The 18,541-nt window shown below is 38.6% G+C and overlaps 1 protein-coding gene across 1 annotated transcript; it reads right to left on the bottom strand.

The window, feature by feature from the left end:
- Positions 1-1,113: 1,113 nt before the first annotated feature.
- Positions 1,114-4,783, bottom strand: PRR7 (pseudo-response regulator 7). Its single transcript, XM_079080499.1, is given in 13 exon segments — positions 1,114-1,400; positions 1,403-1,421; positions 1,509-2,006; positions 2,107-2,254; positions 2,327-2,540; positions 2,600-2,765; positions 2,837-2,986; positions 3,067-3,200; positions 3,320-3,481; positions 3,574-3,930; positions 3,998-4,083; positions 4,190-4,224; positions 4,609-4,783. Coding segments are annotated over 10 exon segments (1,923 nt in total). The 5' UTR covers positions 3,920-3,930; positions 3,998-4,083; positions 4,190-4,224; positions 4,609-4,783; the 3' UTR covers positions 1,114-1,314.
- Positions 4,784-18,541: the final 13,758 nt, after the last annotated feature.

Raw genomic sequence — 18,541 nt, 5'->3', positions numbered from 1 at the left:
TTCATATTAATGAGATTTGCAATGAATTTTAATCCGTTATTATTCAAGTTTTCAGTTAATATGACATTGAATTGTATCCAACCACCTTCTAAATTTTTTGAAATTCATTCATATGGGACCAACATCATTCATGTTGCATATCACGTGTATGATGACAATGATGGTGACGAATTGATTATGTGTTCATGCATTCATTAAATGGGTTATGGGATACATAGATCTAATATGTAGAAGCAAATAATATAATAGGAAGTGATTCATACATAACAGTTTTTTTCCAAAAAAAACAATTTATGTTTTAGATATTGGTTATGTGGGTTTGTAGATCTTGGTTATGTGGGTTTGTAAAACTTATGTTTTACAAAATTGTACAATAAATCATAAGGTTATGTGGGTTTGTAGATCTTGGTTTGGTGTTGGTTTTTGAAGATTTGGGTTTTGGTGGACGAAAAGGTGGTCTGACTTTGTTTCTGTGGTCAAGTTTAGGTTTGCTAATCTGGGTTTGGTGTGTTCATGGTGGGTTGGAGGAACATGTCTGAAAATCGTTTCTATTTGTGTTTTTGGAATAGATCAGAAAATCGATTTTGTGTATGTACGTGTGTCCTTGAAAATCAATTTGTGTTCATCGCCAGATTTTAAGACCAATCTCTCTAACCCACACAAACACCAACACTTGGTGTTCATCATGTTTACTAGTGAAGAACAAATTTGGATGACTTTATTGCCGATTTCCTACGTGGTTGCACGTGGCCATATTTATTGCCACAAAAGCATTGTTTCAGATTTTCAATAATAGCTTCATTGACATCGTTTTTAAAAGTTTAATGACCTGCCTAAGAAAATGACTTGACCAATTCGGGACAAAACACAGATACTTTTCCTTTTTCTAAAGTGGATTTGCAATTTAGAACAGTATGACTATAGAGTGGATTGTGACAGTAAAAGTCATAGAGTGATCTGTATTTTAAATGTGTAATCAATTTCCTATTTTCAAAAAAACTTGCAAAGTGTATTAGCCTACTTTTGAAATGACAAAAAACACAAAAGTATTAATAGAAACGGATCACAAGTATTAAAACTAAGATGACATTAACATAGTTATAAGCAAGTAGATTTTTCAAAATAAAAAGTAGGATGTTATAATAGATAAATCAATGAGAGTACATTGCTATTTCCCTCAAGAATACTAAACTTGCCATATACATATATATATATTAAATCATACACATAGCAGTAAATCTGCAAACCAAGTTATAAATGTTTATTATGTTTTTAAGTTTCTAAGTATTTAACATACACCAAACAACCTGATAACTAGCCATCAGCAGCATTAGTGGAGCTGTCGCGACTTTTTCCCTTCACAAATTGTCCTCGTACACGTGGCCTTTGCTCCGCAATCTCTTTCTGTTTTGATATCTCACCTGGAAAAAAATAAATAAATAAAAAATAAAAAATGATTTTATGATTAGGGAAATGTTGAATTTATTTGATTATGCAAAATGAATTACCTTCTTCTGAAAGCATCTGAGTTCTCTTTTTTGGCGAAACTTAGTCAAGGCTGCTTTTCTCTGTGCAGACATGTCATTGTCATTGTCATTGTGATGATCTGTTATTTTATTTTTGTCACCTAAACAAACATCATTTTCTAATTTTGCAACTTCAGAAATCACAGCATTTGGCACGTTGCTTCCATGTCTGCTGCCTGATGCACTTTTGTTTAAACTGTAATTTGGTAGGTTAGCTTCTGCTTCTGCTTCTGCTTTACCATTACCACCACCCATGATATTTGATGATCCACAATGTGGGGCATCTGCAGCCAATTGTGTTAGACCAAAATCATCATCATCATCATCATCATCATCATCATCCTCATCATCATCATTTGACATTGGCAATGGATCATCTGTTTCTATGTTATGGTAATGATGGACATGGTGATGATGATGGATGTGAAGCTCTTGATCATGGACCACATTGCCAGGTGTCATGTCATTTGGTATCACTTGCTGAACAGAGTGAAATTTATATCAGTTTCAGATAGTTTGTTGCTAATAGATGTCACTAAACCCCCCCCCCCCCCCCCCTTTTTTTTTTAAATTTACGAACCTCACTTGAGCCTTGATAAATAAGATATCCTTCTGAATGCACATCACGTTTGGATTCTTTCTTCACGATGTTGGATCTATTATCAGGTTGAGAACAGCTAGCAATGATTCCAGGAGTACACTTTATAGCATTTGAGGTTGTTTTATACCTGTAACATATTCCGTAGCTTATTACTCATATCTTATCAAATTACAATACTGCCCTTTTCTTAGGTTTTGACCTTGTGAAGGCTGAAAGCTCTGAATGTTGCAATATACTGCAGCCGCCATTTTGAACTTCTTCCTCGTCACTGTTAGATGGAGGACGTGCCCTTTTTGTGCCAAGCTCTTCAATTTCTACTCCATTGGAATCATGGATTCCGTTGGCATTCATAATCTTTTCACTTTTCCCATTTTCCATGCTTATTGCAATCTCTTTGCCATTTTCATCGTTATCTGAGAAACAAGAAACTTGTCATGGAAATACTAAAAATGTATCAACTTCATATGAATACCTGTATAGGGTTGTGGTTTGTGATTATTATTGGTGTCCCTTATTGGTTGAGTTTGTAGAGAACGGATAACTATGCCACAAGTGCTGTCTGGATGCTCAGATATTTGGTTGGATGGAATTGCTGATTCCGGGATTTCACGTTCAATAGCATGTTTTGTCCAAGAACTCTGCATCTCATGTCTAAATTAATCTTTCTGAATTTATTAAGAAAAAAAAAAAAAAAAGTTGCAATAATTACCTGAGTGCCACTACCATCATCACTACCACCACTGGCACTGGTGTTCTCATTGTCATCCCCATCTTTGCTACTGTTATCGTACCTTACATTGCTTTTTGAGTTTACAGATTTTTGAGCCTGTGTACCACTTTCGCTTCCACTACCACTTGACTGATGGAAACAAAAAAATATATTTCCAATAAATTGAAATAATCATATGATTAAACATAAACTTGGTATAAACGACTTACACTGTGACACCTCCTCCATACGTGTTGCCAAAGGTTTTTAAGCTCATTTTTCCGAATAGGCTTCACTAAAAAGTCTACTGCACCTTTTGATAAACACTTAAAAACCAAACCCATTGAATCATGAGAAGACATCACTGCACACAATCTCATTATGCATGGTGGTTAATACCGTCAATGTGGTAAAAAGCTTTTGAAAGACAGACAAATTTTGCTGCTAATTTTGTTTTATAGAAAGGATAACATAAGTACTTACTGATCACAGGGATATTCTTGCGTGTCTTGTGGCTCATAATCTTGCATAAAAGACCGATTCCTGAAAGACAAGGCATGACTACTTCAGTTAAAACAATGTCAATGTGATTGGATAGATTTTCCAAGATCTTCCAGGCTTGAAGTCCATTGCCTGCTTGAATAACTGCCAAAAAATAGAAAGAAAAAAAAAGATAGAAAATGAGTTAGATACTTATTATATGGAACAAATGGTTAACATTGTGAGTTGTGACTAACCTTCATAATTACAGTTGCGAAGCAATGCAGTTACAATGTGACGTGTACAATCATCATCTTCAACCAACATGACCTTAATGGATCTAACATGTAGAAACCTCTCCCAGTGGACCAATGACCCTTGAAGCTGTTGTGGAGGTGCTTGAGGAGGGGCATTGGGATTCACTTCCACTGCTACCTGATTGCATCTATCCTGAACATTTTCATCAATTCTACTAGTTCTTGACTCATCATCTCCCTGTGAACCTGGTCCTATACTCAAAAATCTATTCACATCTCCCTGATACTCAGTTTTCACACAATTATTCACCTGTTGACCCTTGCTCCCTCCTTGGCTGTTGCTCATTAAAACACTTCCTGCTAATGATATTCAAAAACATCAATGATGAGAAAGGTTGGAGAACTATCTTGATACTTGTCAAACCTTCTTAATGCAAGAAAATATGCAGCACATAGCTGACACATCAAGTTATTGAATCCCTTCAAAGGTCAAATACAAAACCTTCTGCCCTAAATCAAAAGCAGATACCCAACGAAAGAATATCAAACTAACAACACCATGGACATAGCTTATGATCAAGGAATATACCAAAACTGAGCCATAACTCTTCTATACCTGCAAGAGTGAATTCCTATACGCACTATTTATCCCTGTTACAAACAACAAAACACCAGATTAGCCAACTTTACCAAATACTCGTTCACTGGCAAATACAGATACACTTTGATGTTTGATGTAAACTACGCTACTTTTCAACTCAAATTGTAATACAAATCTTAAGCTTTTAACAATACAATTACGAGATTGATAGACCAAAAACTAGCAGAATCCATATGAAGTTTTCCACTTGAAAACATGACCATATTGGATAACCACTCCAATCGAAACTACAAAAGCAAGAGAAACTCGACAAATTCTCTTAATCGGACATATTTTACTAGTTAAGTGTTAATAGCTGCAGATATTTAGCGAATCGAAGCTAATCTTCAACTAAAATTAAACATACAGGTAAAAAACAAGTGCTTAAGAGTTACCGTAAAACAAGTGCTAAACGAATCGAATTCCCTATAACTCAAGATCCAGAGCAACCAGAATTACAATAACAAAACAAAATTAGCAAGTTAAAAAATAGGGTTTCGAAATAGGAATACAAAGAAAAAATCTGGTTAGGCGAAATGAGATTGACTGGTTTAGAAATCAGAGGGACTGATGACTTGAATTTGGATAAATCCAAGGACTGCCTAAAAAGATTTTATGAGATCCTACATGTCAAATTACGTGGACAAAGTTTAGGTTCATGGGGATACACGTCCGATCTGTGATGTAGGTGGACAGGTTGTGTGGTGACGTGGAAGGTGAGTTGGACTAAAACCGAAACGGAAAATGGAGCGGTCCAAATGGATTCGAACCAAATTTCATGGGGTTGAATAGTGGTGACACGTAGCCGTCGCTTGGCTCTAAAAAGATCTTCGCTGATTGGAAACTTTGCAGTACGTATAAAAATCACCCCCCTCAACTTTAGACTCTTCTCATCTTGCCACCCTATATTTTGAAGCATGAGTTTCATCTCGGAGAAGGAAGCATAAATTAATATTTTAAAATCTAAATTTCTTTTTAGTTTAGAAAACAATTATCAAACATATAATAATTAAATATAATAGTGGGACTGATATTGACATGAATTTGTTATTCCAAACTTTTGTTAGCCTTGTTTTAACCATGTATCTTTATAGTTTTGTGTGAAAGTTTATATTATAATGTGTATTTGAATAGACAAAATAACTTATAAAAGTGATTATCTTTGTCGTTTTGTTTACGTTTAAACAATTTTGTTTTTACACATTTGATCATTTAATTTTTTAAATGTGTTCGCATGTCGCCGGCGACAATGGTAATATGTAAACACATTTAACAAGTTAAATGGTTAAATGAGTACAAAAAACAGAAATTTTCTAAATGTGAACAAAACGAAAAGTTAATTACCCTCATAAATTATTTTCCTCACTTTTAATAGCGATTTTATTTTTCATATTTGTTTGTATTATTTTTTCAAACGTTATTTTTAAAGTATTCATAGTGATTGATTATTTATCACGTTTATAGCCTTTTTGATTTGACAAATCAATTTTCTACTGATTTATTTTTAGTAAAAGTTTATTATCATAAATATTAATTAAATATTGATCAATTCTAAACTTTATTTTTTAATTAATAAATATGTTTGTTTGTGACATATTTTATATAGCCTAATATATTTTTATTTTGTTTTTTAAAAAATATGGAGGGTTTTTTAAAAAAAAGAAAAAGAAAACATTGCGTAGCAAATAAAAAAACAAAAAAAATCTATATAATGTAAATGTTTTAAAATTATTATAACTTTTTTATACTTTTTAGTTAGAACTTTATGTTTTTTAATTCTTTTAATACAACATTCTAAACTAGTATTTAACGAAAGTTTAGAAATAATTGTATGGAAGTTATAAAAAATTGTATGATAATGTAAAAAAAATTAAAAACTTGTAAGGAAAATTTAAAACATTTAGAAAATATTTGGGTTGAAAGCACTTGTATGAAAATTATATGAAAGTATAAAATAAAGTTAAAAAAAATATAAGCAAAGTCTAAAACATTATATTAAAAAACCTATAAGGAAAAAAATATCATATAAATATTGTAAGAAATCATAAAAAGTCTTAAGAAATTTGTAAAAAAAATGTTCACATTTAGGCAACTTACTTTTTTTAGTACACAATTGACCATTTAACTTGTTAAATGTGTTCACGTGTTACCATTGTCACCTGGGATAGAAGGTGACAATGGTAATATGTGAACAAATGTAACAAGTTAAATCGTCAAATGTATACAAAAAAAAGTTGTCTAAATGTGAACAAGACGAAAATGTAATTACCCTCACGAGTCATTTTTCCCATTTGAATATCCATCTATTGGTTATCTGAAACTAACCCTTTCGGAACTCAACAACAGGCTGGATTAAGGTGTATCCTCAACATTCTCAAAGTTGGTATAAGTTAAAACCTCATACCATTATAGCACATCAATGAGGTCACCTAGCAACCAAATACTCGGTCGAGGTCGAATAATAAAAGGTAACAATATGGGTCAATGCTTAAAGATTACATAGATTGTAGGTGTATAATAGACAATGATAAGGTCTCACAACGACCAAGGTTTAATGGTATCCTTGAACCATAAAAGAGCAAGATATTACTCTTGAATATGCAAAGCCTCCAAGTTGAACACATAATCCATTATTAAAACAAACTAAAGCCAAAAGGCCACATTTTAAGCATAGTTCATTGAGGAAATTTTTTTCAAACGCTTTTGTTCGTATAAATGGAATTTAGTATTGAGTAGAAGTAAGAAAACATTTTGTAGGTATAAAAAACAAATGATGTAACATCTTTAACTTGAAAAGAATCACAACACTTACAACTACGTGAGGTGTGATCGACTGATTAAGAAAATGCAAACATTTTGTTTATGTTGGTGTAGTTGGTGTATAATGCTTCAATGTACCAATTATATCGTGCACACGAGGTTACCGCTTTAATGGCAATTCTTAAGGAGGTGGTGGTGATTGTGTAACACCCGGAAACCAGAAAGCCAATTAAGGAAAGAAGACCTCCAATCAAGAAGGCAACTCGTCGAGTTCAAGGGTGAGAACTCGACGAGTAGGAATGTTGTCACGCGTGTTTTTGGAAGACCAACTCAACGAGTTGGAGGGGACCAACTCGACTAGTTGGACGGGGTTTGGGAAACCCTAGATCCGGGATTTTGCACCTTATTTAAACACTTTATGACTTAGGGTTTGGCCTCATTTCCATCCTCCATTGTCTAAACCTTGGATCTCAAAACCCTAATGCTATTGTGAGCTATTTTGAGTGTTCTTGTGGGTTCTTGAAGTTCTTGGAAGGAAGGAAAGCTTGAAGGAACAAGGAAGAGTTGCTAGATCCAAAAACCTCACTCCATTTTCGTCACTTACTGGTAATCAAGTCTCAAACTTGACAAGTAGTTGAGTAGATCTCCTTCTTAGCACTTTTATGTGGTTTTTGGTCCAAATGATATGACTCTTGGGATTTGGACGTCCCAAGTGAAGAACACTTCAGATCTAGTGTCTAGAGGGGCTCTCATGGCATAAAGGTGCCAACTTTATGGCCATGGAAGTCCCATGCAACCTCTAAGCCTCTATTTTGGCCTTTCTAGCTCCAAAGGGCCATGCATGTGGATAAAGCTTGAAGATTTACCTGATCTTCTTGTCCCTAGAGTTCGGATCTATGATCCCATGGTTCATCTTGTAGTTTTGGAGATGTTTGGATTAACACCTTGGCCTTTTGGGTTAGGGTTTGAGCTTAATCCATTTAGGAAAGGTACTAATGGGTAAAGTTGGAAGCTTTTCCAGTCTGGATTCGGAGTATAGAGTGTAGATCTAAAGAATAAAGGCTTAATGCATTAAGAAAGGCTAACAAACTGAAGAACTCGACGAGTTAATAGAGGAACTCGACGAGTTGGGTCGAGGAATCCCGATTATGTTAAAAGGGAAAAACTCGACGAGTTCATGGAAGAACTCAACAATTTGGATCGCGATTTCACAGATCCATGATTCATGGGAACTCGACGAGTTGAAGGGTAACTCGACGAGTCGAGTCAACGGGGAGCGTTGACTTTGACTTCGACTTGGGTGTTGATTTTGACCTTGACTTTGACTTTGACCAAGGTTGACCCTGGAGGGTTATGAAGTTTGGACAAGGGTATGTGAGGGGTAGAATGGTCTTTTACCCCAGTGAAGACTTATGGCTAAGTTATGAGAATGCCGAACTTAATTAGTTTATATGATGACTAGCAGCTCGGGGAACCGAAGGATCGACAGTTCGGGGAATTGCTAGCTAGCAGCCAGGGGTTTATCCGTGAGATTCAACTTTGAAAGGTGAGTTTCCCTTTGTGTGAACGGATCTAAGGCACCAATGTTGACCCGTATATGTATGCATGTATGATTGTATGTTTCGGACTACGGTCCGATGTCGGGTGGGGCGCGAGGAATGTTACGTATGTTTCCGGACTACGGTCCGATGTCGGGCGGTGCCCGAGGAAGGTGTGCATGTTTAGTTATACTTGTTGTTTTTTTGATACTCGTATGTGCCTGGTAGGGAGGTGAGTGTGGGTGGGGTCTCGTATCTCATCCCTAGTCGAGTGTGGACGGGGTTCCATATCTCATCATTAGCGAGTAGGGGCGGGGCCCATGATAGGCGAGGCCTTAGGACTGGAGCATGTAGTACTGTGTATGATTCTTTATGTGTTAGTATGATTATATGATATTGTTTGTATGGGTATAGCGGGCGGGGCCCGGAGACAGGCGGGACCTGGAAGAAATAGATTTGTATATCGAGCGGGGCTCGATGCCAGGCGGGGGCCTAGTATATGTGATTATGTGTATAGTATGTGGTAGGTTGGGGATCTCACTAAGCTTCGTGCTTACGGTTTTCAGTTTTGGTTTCAAGTACCTCCAGTTGCAAGGAGAAGAGCTCGAGATGACTGCATTGCACACACCATGATTTCAACCTTGGATGTTTTACTCTGATATATTGACATGTGTTTTGATATGATACTATGATTTGATACTACGGTTTATGATTTTGTGATGGAACGATTTTGATACCTATGGTTTATTTAATAAATAAAAACGAAGTTTTTTGTCATGCTTTTTTTGGGATGTTACAGATTGGATGGTCGTCAACAAAGAAAATGAGTAATAGAGACATTGGTCTTCCACACAATTGTTCTTTCTCCTTCCCCGTCTGAAAATAATCCAACTATTTAAAAGTTAATGATCAAATATAAAAAGAAATTGAACCAATTTGCATTTAGGCAAATGTTAGATAGCGTCAACTTGTGGTACGTCTTTAAGGGGGAGGCGCTTGCATAGTAGTGTTTTTCAAAAAATTTTGCACCAAATTGAAAGAAAATTAAGTATCGGTGGCGATCGACAATGAATGTTCTCGTGTATGTGTGGGATATATGAGAGAATGGTGGTTGGTTTTAAGTGAAATAGGGAACGTGGGCAGGAAGGTGGAGACATAAGCAAGAAAGGTGAAGCTCAGAGAAGTTACATGTAGAAGAGAGATGCTGCTAAAATAAGATAAAACAAAATCCAAGAAACTAGAAAATAGGTAATTAAGACGATCTATTATGACCTGACGGCTACTTCCCAGATCGTTACTTTATTCATATTGAACATACATGTCTAACTGGTTACCCTCATATACATAAAAAAATTTAAAAAAAAAATTGAGAACATAAAATAAAAGACGATTTATGGCATTTGGTAATTCGGTTTTAAAATGTAACACCGTAAATTTTCAATCAAAATTTTCAATTTAATTTCACATAATTCTCATAACACATTACACAAAAATCTCATTTATTTAATTTACAAAACGCAACTCCATAATTGTTTGATTAATAACTCAGGATCCTCAAACATGACTCTTTCTCTGGTGTGTACAATTGGACCGGCGCCCTCCCGCGATCCTGAGAAGAACCTGAAACACATATCATATAAAACGGTAAACACGAAGCTTAGTGAATTCCCCAAAATACCACACACACACAGCTCACTAGCCACTCGAGGCTATAACTCAATAAGACACTCCGGTCAATGTGTCTCAATGGGACCCTCTGGTCCCACAACTCGGGTGGACCCTCCGGTCCTAACTCAGATGGACCCTCCAGGCCTAACTCAGTAAACTCAGAATAATACACAACATAAATCACATAGACATAATGCAAGTGTAACGCCCGTAGATTCGGGCTAGTCAATTTAGAGACGATAATCGTCAAAAATAACTTTTTAATAGAAGATTATTTAGAATGAATAATCTTAACCAAGTCATAGTATATGTTACAAGGGTTCCGTACATATAAAGAACGCCGAAATCCGATTTATAACGAAGAAGTTATGGCCCGTCAAAGTTTTACGGCAAAACCGGCACGACACCGGGAGACGTAAATAGTGAATTTACGATAGAAGACTTTTTAACCTTAGTGATCTAAACAAAAGTTGTAGTATACGTTAAACCGAGAACATACAAAAAAAGAACGTCAAAATCTGACTTCGTATTAGGAAGTTATGATTTTTATAAGATTTGGCATAACAGTGCACAACCCGAAATTCGAATTTTAGATCGATCGATTTTTGGCCAACGCAAGCTAAATGAGAATTGAAGATCTCATTAATAGTAGCGCAATGGTAAAAAGACAGACGAAAACGGAATTCGGATGAAGAAGTTATGAATTTTTAACATACTTTTCCTGTCCCGACCTCTTAAAAATATAATTTTAAAAATAAAGTCAAAATTAGCCTAAGGAGTCTAAACGAAAGTTGTAGAGTACGTCTCCACCTACGCGTGGATATAAAGAGCGTTAAAAACGAAGTTCGTATGAACGATTTACAAATTATAATAGCATATTTACGTATTAAAATAAAGTATAAATCATATATACGTACACATATATATACATATGTATATATCATTAGAAAGGTATCGACGATGCGGTCATTATAAGACTAGTGTTGAATACTTTTGACATTAGTTTAGTACAAATATCGTTAAATCTATTTAAAATAGTATTATGAAGGGGTGTTTAGTCGTTTATATAACTATAAGGTCATTAAGTAATTATGGAGGGTAGTTTTTGTAAATTCAATTACTATAAATAAGAGCCTTAGGCTCTCATATTTCTTGCACCGTTCTCTTGATTCAAGAGTCTTTCTCTTCTTATCCCCCGAGCATTTCGGTCCCTCGTGATTCGACTTCTCTTTCTGTAGTTTTAGTATAGTAAGGTGAGCGCTAAAGCGCTGCACAAATCTTTCCTAGAAAGATTCAGCGACGAAGTTCTGCCCATGCAGGGTCCGACTCCTAGCTAAAACCCCCTTGTAAGTAAGTTATGCTTACCCTATTTTAATATAGCTTATATTTAAAATTAGTATTGTTATTATGAACTTATAATAAATATTTGGGCTATTATTATGACTTATATAAGTGTCGTTATAATATCTTTTTAACTACTCGCGATACGAGGAATCTGGTTTAAAGGGCCGTATAGGGTTGTTGATTTCAGAAGTGCTATATGCCAAAATGGTCCTGCCCTCCGGTGTTTTATGTCTGGCACCTGTCTGTACATAGTGGTTGGAAAATATTGTTTAAACGCTTATATAATAATAATAATAATAATAATAATAATAATAATAATAATAATAATAATAATAATAATAATAATAATAATAAGACTAATAATTAGTCACGGTAAATATTAGACTAAAATCTAGTGGTAATAATACTAGGTTTAGTCGAAGGAATTTATTTTTAAGAAGCGAAGCGCTGTCTGACTTCGGAATCACCACCTTAACAAGTGAGTGTATAGTTAGTTTCATCTTACACATAGATATGAAGTATTTTATATAAATTACGTTCTATGTGTGCATATTATCTGTATACTTGTTATCTATGCTGGATGAACGATTTTATACATGTTTTAAATAATTTAAACTGTATATGTATTTTATATCTGCGAATATGTTGGGTAAAACATGGGTAGATGAATGATGAGAGATGAAAGATGATATGAGTGAACATTGACAGCTATAGACTTAGTGCCTAACAAATAACATCGGCAGCTATGGACTTAGTGCCTATTGAATAAACGTTGGTAGCTATGGACTTAGTACCTGTTAGATAAACGTTGGTAGCTATGGACTTAGTACCTATTAGATAAACACTGGTAGCTATGGATTTAGTACCCGATGAATGAACTTTACCAGCTATGGAATTAGTGCTTTACGAACGAGCATTGGCAGCTATGGACTTAGTGCCTGTCATATAAACCCTGGAAGCAATGGACTTCGGAATGAACGAATGCAGGATAAATGACTCTTAGGGTAGACCTTAAGAGTAAGGAAGATAATGGGGATGAGTAATTGGGTTGATTGTTTGATGTTTAAACATAATAATTAAATTATTGTGGGTTGAAAACCCTATGTACTCACCAGGTTTCCCAACCTGACCCACTCAAGCTTATTTGTATCACAAGTGTCGATATGAAGTTACATTACACTGAGAGATTAAAGAGATGTAGATCACTAGTGTAAATGAATGTAAGTTCTGTTTATGCTTATGTTTTTGTATTGATGATGACATCCCAAATGTTTTAAAATGAACAAAACTACATTTCTTCGGAAATGCTTTGATAACGTATTTATCATGTTTTTCTGGGAACAAATTCCGCAACATTTTTTTATTAAAAGAGGTACTCTGATTTTATAAAGCATAAACAAAATCGGACTTTTCTGGCCGTGAAAATGGGGATGTCACAGCAGGATATCACAATACTCAATAATGGCACATAAGACCCTCTGGTCACACAAGAATTACCACTCTAGGTAAAGTATAGTGAGAAGACTCACCTCGGATGATGAACAGCCCTTATGACGCTGCTGCTACGCACCAGCCTCTATCTCTGAGCCAAAACCCACAATTAACCCAATTAGGAACTACGTCCAAACTCTCACTCGTTAGGTCTAAAGGTAGCCCCACTATCCAGCTCATCAATGACTGAAAACCCATTGGGCCCACCAAGGACCAATAATAAATGGGCTCCCCCGAGGCCCAACTCTCAAATCTAAATGGCAAGCCCAACTCAAGGGCCCAAAGCACATGTATATATTTCTCTGGTCCAAAACTCTATTGCAACAAGCCCAACACTCAAGGCCCAAAATGAGACTTAGCCCAAAAGTCCACAGTGAGGTTACGCGGGGCGTACCTCCCTTGGTACGCTCAGCGTACTCACGAATCCAGATCGGCCATCGGGGACACTTAGGCAGTACGCAAGGCGTACTGGAATTACGCTCGACGTACTTCCCAGCTTCACTCTTTCTACCTCTTGGTCTTAATCAGTTAAGACCTTGGCTCATATCCCAGATCTGGACTCCCTAATAGCTCTTACTCCATAAAGTCAGTGACTTTAAGCCTTTGCATGGAGGATATGGTCACAAACACACAAAACACTCACTCTCTTATCTCAAAAAGCTCATATCTCATTCATGGCTTGATTCCAACGTCCAAGATTGGATTTTTATGACATTACACCACTAAATACACTCAAAGGGGTTGATCATAGTCTCTGGAGCTCAATAACTCATAAAGTCTCCAAACTTTGGGATAAAAACCCTAAAATACTCTACTATGATGCACAGATCAAAAGAGTGAGAAAGCTTGAAGCTTTATACATCTATGTGAAGCTCCCAACACAGATATGCTCAGATCCAAGGGCCTGGACTCTCACTCCTTCTTCTCCAAAGCTTCTTCTTCACTCCAAGAACACAAGATGACACTCAAAGGCATTCAAATGCACTCACAAGCTCTATGAACGAAGATTTAGGGTTAAGAGGGTTTGTTGTCTGAGAATGGTGGCCAGGAATGAGGCCATCTCATTCTTTATATAGGGACATCCCCTCAATTAGGGTTTTCCTTCTGTGCCTAGTACGCCCAGCATACTAGGTGGCTCTGCTTAAAAATCACGCACATGAGTACGCTAAGCGTACACATACGTACGCCCAGCGTACTCCGTTGCCACCTATTTCAATTAAAGGACTTATCCTTCCATAACTTCAAACTTCCATTGCTTCCTCGATATAACTCCGTTTCCAATGAACCTCATATCCACGGAAAAGTGACGAGATGCCCTACGCTCCTAGCAACTCGGCACAACCCCGAGACTTCCTCATGCCCGGGTTGCAGTCCACGAACCCTAATCACGGACGATCTGAAACAGGATGTTACAACTCTCCCCCACTTGAATTTGATTTCGCCCTCGAAATCGCTCCTTATCAACACATAGATCGAACCCAATAAGAACTCCCAATCCCAGAAATAGACAGACTCTCCTGCCACTGCGGTACTCATTCCGTCTCTTCAGAACTTGAAAACTCTAGTGGTCCGTCTCCCTGTCGGACCACCCTCGCAAGATATCATCATGTTACTCGCTCGTCGAATAACAAACTCGAGGAACACTCTACCAATTATGTTTCTCTAATCGACCCCGGTCGTAACTCAAAAGGAACTGAAAAGTCATATCTCACCAAGGACCCACCGCCTGAAAAGCTATCAGAACTCTTCTGAAGGAATGATCCTCAAACTCCCATAATCATAAGCCCCAGTTCCTCTCAAATGTGCCTTCCGACACTGAACACCAGGTCAACTCCCGACTCGACGGTTGGACCTCCAAGGGCTACTGATTGCCCATACAACAGTCAACTTTATAATTCCTTTTTGCAATAGCTATCTCAACCCATCATGTGACTCGCGAAGTCACGAAGTTCGCATTACCTCAAGCGAACTCTACACTCCCCTTCAAAAGTCGCCTCACCTCCGACCCCCTGTCGTCTACTTCTCGCTAGTTCCAAGCATCACGTGGTCCTTCTCAAACCAACGAACTGGCCTACTCAAGCCTAACACACCAGATGGAAGCACATCCCCCACAGAATGAGTTCCACCCGAAATCCCGACCTACTCGATCTCCACACAAATAGAACCAAACTCACCCACCAGAGTCTGGTCCGACACAGAATTGGAACGACTTGTCCAGATCTAACACTCAACTCATGACCCATGATCCACGATTATACGTATGCATTGCACCTCGATCCGTCCGAATCGCGACAAGCCCTCTAAATCTCAAAACACAACGGTTTTCGACCACTGCCGAGACCCCAATCTCGCCTTCGGTTCGGTCACCAGGTTCTCATAGACTCCTCTGGTTAGGCTAACCATGCCTAAGAACCGCTCTGCATCACTCCCTGACTAGTAACGCCGCGGCTCCCCGCAGTTATACAACACTCTCTCTCACTGACTAACACGTACTACGGCTCCCTGTAGTCCTATGGCACTCTCTCATTGCCTCGCGAATGCTACGGCCCCCCGCAGTCTTGCGATATTATCTCTTTCTCTCTCTCTAGTTCACGAATGTTTCGGCTCCCCGCAGTCTTACAATACTTTCTATGTCTCACGTATGCTATGGCTCCCCGTAGTCACTCGATACTCTCTCCCTGACTCACGTATGCTTCGGCTCTCCGCAGTCACACGATATCCTTTCTCTGACTCATGTATGCTACGACTCGCCGCAGCCACACGATACCTTTTCTCCGACTCACGTATGCTTCGGCTCTCCGCAGTCACACGATATCCTTTCTCTGACTCATGTATGCTACGACTCGCCGCAGCCACACGATACCTTTTCTCCGACTCACGTATGCTATGACTCTCCGTAGTCACACAATACTCTCTCTCTAACTCACGTATGCTACGACTCTCCGCAATCACACGATACTCTCTCTCTCTCTCTCTCTCTAACTCATGGATGCTACGGCTCCCCATAGTCTTACAACATTTTCTCGCTCACTGAATCGTCATGGTCTCACACCATGGTTTTCCGTGATAATCCTAAGTGATTACCCCCCACTCGGATCCTCTCGCTCTCTTATTACCTCATAATCTCATCATCAAGTCATCACTACACTGAGTTCACTAACTCATGCTCCACAACCCAACATAGATAGGTGCACCCACCCACCCAACTTATGCACCACCACTCCTGATGTAAGTTCTCATAGGCAAGGCACTTTTCTCAACATAGGTACACCCTTGAACAGTCTCGCTCTGGCGACAATTAACTGATGGGTTCCCACTGGGACAATAGTCACTCGGTACTCCACTTGCCAACTCAAGTCTCAAAATAATCCAAAAATTTAGGGCGCCATACTCAGATACCCCGGTACATCATCACAAAATCTCACGATGTCTTGTCTCATACACTGATCTTCCACTCACAGCATCATACTCGGATACCACAATACACCCTCTCAGAATCTCACAATATCTTGTCTCATACACTGATCTTCCACTCGCATATCTCGCAACCTCGAAATACTCCGACTCACAACCTGAAACACGGAGGAATCGTCAATGTCAAGAACATGTTGACGACCATCCGAACCTCATCCTCTACGACTCAAAACCCATGCAATAACACTCATACCGACTCTGAAGTTGACTGCCAAACAACTGTTGCCCCTTCCTAGAGTGCATATAATAACCCATATATGAACTAGAAATTCTCAGCAGTCGAAACCGGACCTCAACGAGCCAACCGCCTTGAATCTCAACCACTACAACTTGAAGAGCTCCTAACCACAATAAGGTCCCTAACCAATGGCTACTTACTTTGGTTACATTATCTCACTCTGCACCTTGTCTCATCCACCACTGACCCAAGTCTCATAATTTCCATACCGCAGATTTCCATAATAAGTTCTCTAACCGCACCTGAACAAATACAGGATCCTCTTAAATAAATACTCAGTTCTCCCCCACTCAGGGTTCGAACCATCACCAATTGGCACACCAACAGTCTACTCCACAGACTGTTTCACCAGGTACATCACACTTGACTCTTGGAACGTACCACGTAATAACTCAATGATCTTCCCGATGGAAAGCAAGTAACTCCAAATATCCTGCAACTTAGACAAAAATCTCATAATCCTCCCGACGTGACTGCCTCTAGTCATCTCGAAGCCTCAGACCGACACACCGTCGGATACCCCAACTGTTCCGAACTAGTCCTGATTCTCCATCAGGGAATAATGCACTATCACGCACCTCGTTTCTGATTCCTCGACCAGCCTCCCATCGCAGGATCATCATAAAGCAAGAGACCTCACTCTCACAGTCGATAAACAACGTAGACAACGAGGGCCACCGCCCCAATATACTCATCTTGATCACTTATGTCTGACACGACTAAGGCATGTCCTTGTCCTCATCTCAGTTTCCACTAATAGCTCTCTCGTGGAATATGGAATACCTTGCAGCAAACATATTGCCCCAAATTCTCTGGTGAAAAGGTTGCAACCCAATGCTACCCCACGGGGTTTACCTCCAACTCTGAAACCGGAAGCTCAATATCTCGTTTTGCTTCTCCCAGGAAATGGGAACATCGCAACTCTTGTCATAGAAAGTGACATCTCAACTATCGGCCGATTGCTCAACTCAGGCTGCAATTCTCCATAAAGTCTCATCTCTACGAATCCCCGTGTCTTGCGACTACAACTGGCATCTCACCAATGAAAATCTCTCAAAACTAACGCGATTTCCCTCTCCAGGTATGTCCCACTGAAACTCGTTCCACGTGTCCCTCTGGCCCCACACTCTATCATATCCGTCCCCAGTAATCACAACGGGACAACTGGTAAAGTCAGAAGTACTATCCGCTACGTATAATGGTGCTCGAACCATGTTATCTTTTCTTAATCTGCTACGAATTATGGTACTCGAACCATGTTATATCTCTTCTCAATTTGCTACGAATCATGGTACTCGAACTGTAACACCCCGAACCCAGAAGACGTAGAAAGGAAAGGAAAAACCCTAAGTCAATGAGTCAACTCGTCGAGTCCAAGAAAGAACTCGACTAGTCGGAGCGAGTTTCGTGTCACGGATTAAGTGGCAGACTCGGCGAGTCGGGGGACTGACTCGGCGAGTCTGGTCAGGGTTGGGAAACCCTAATTTCGAGACTTGGTGCTCTATTTAAGCATCATATTCTCATTCCCTTAGCCTCATCTTCAGCCCCCAGACCCCAAACTGTAACGCACGCAGATTCGGGCTAGTCAATTTAGAGACAATAAGTGTCGAAAACGACTTTTTGATAGAATATTATTTAGAAGTAATAGTATTAATAGAAGTTGTATCATATGTTACAAGGATTCCGTACATATAAAGAATGCCAAAATCCGAGTTATAACGAAGAAGTTATGGCCCGTCGAAGTTTCGCGACGGAACCTGCACGACACTGCGCGACGTAAATAGTGAATTTACGATAGAGTACTTTTTAGCCTTA

The sequence above is a fragment of the Lactuca virosa genome, chromosome 2 (genome assembly GCF_052849685.1).
Source record: "Lactuca virosa cultivar CGN04683 chromosome 2, Lactuca_virosa_CGN04683_v6, whole genome shotgun sequence".
Taxonomy (NCBI): Eukaryota; Viridiplantae; Streptophyta; class Magnoliopsida; order Asterales; family Asteraceae; genus Lactuca; species Lactuca virosa.
The sequence above is the reverse complement of the archived record's forward strand: the minus strand, read 5'-3'. Positions and strand labels throughout refer to the sequence as shown.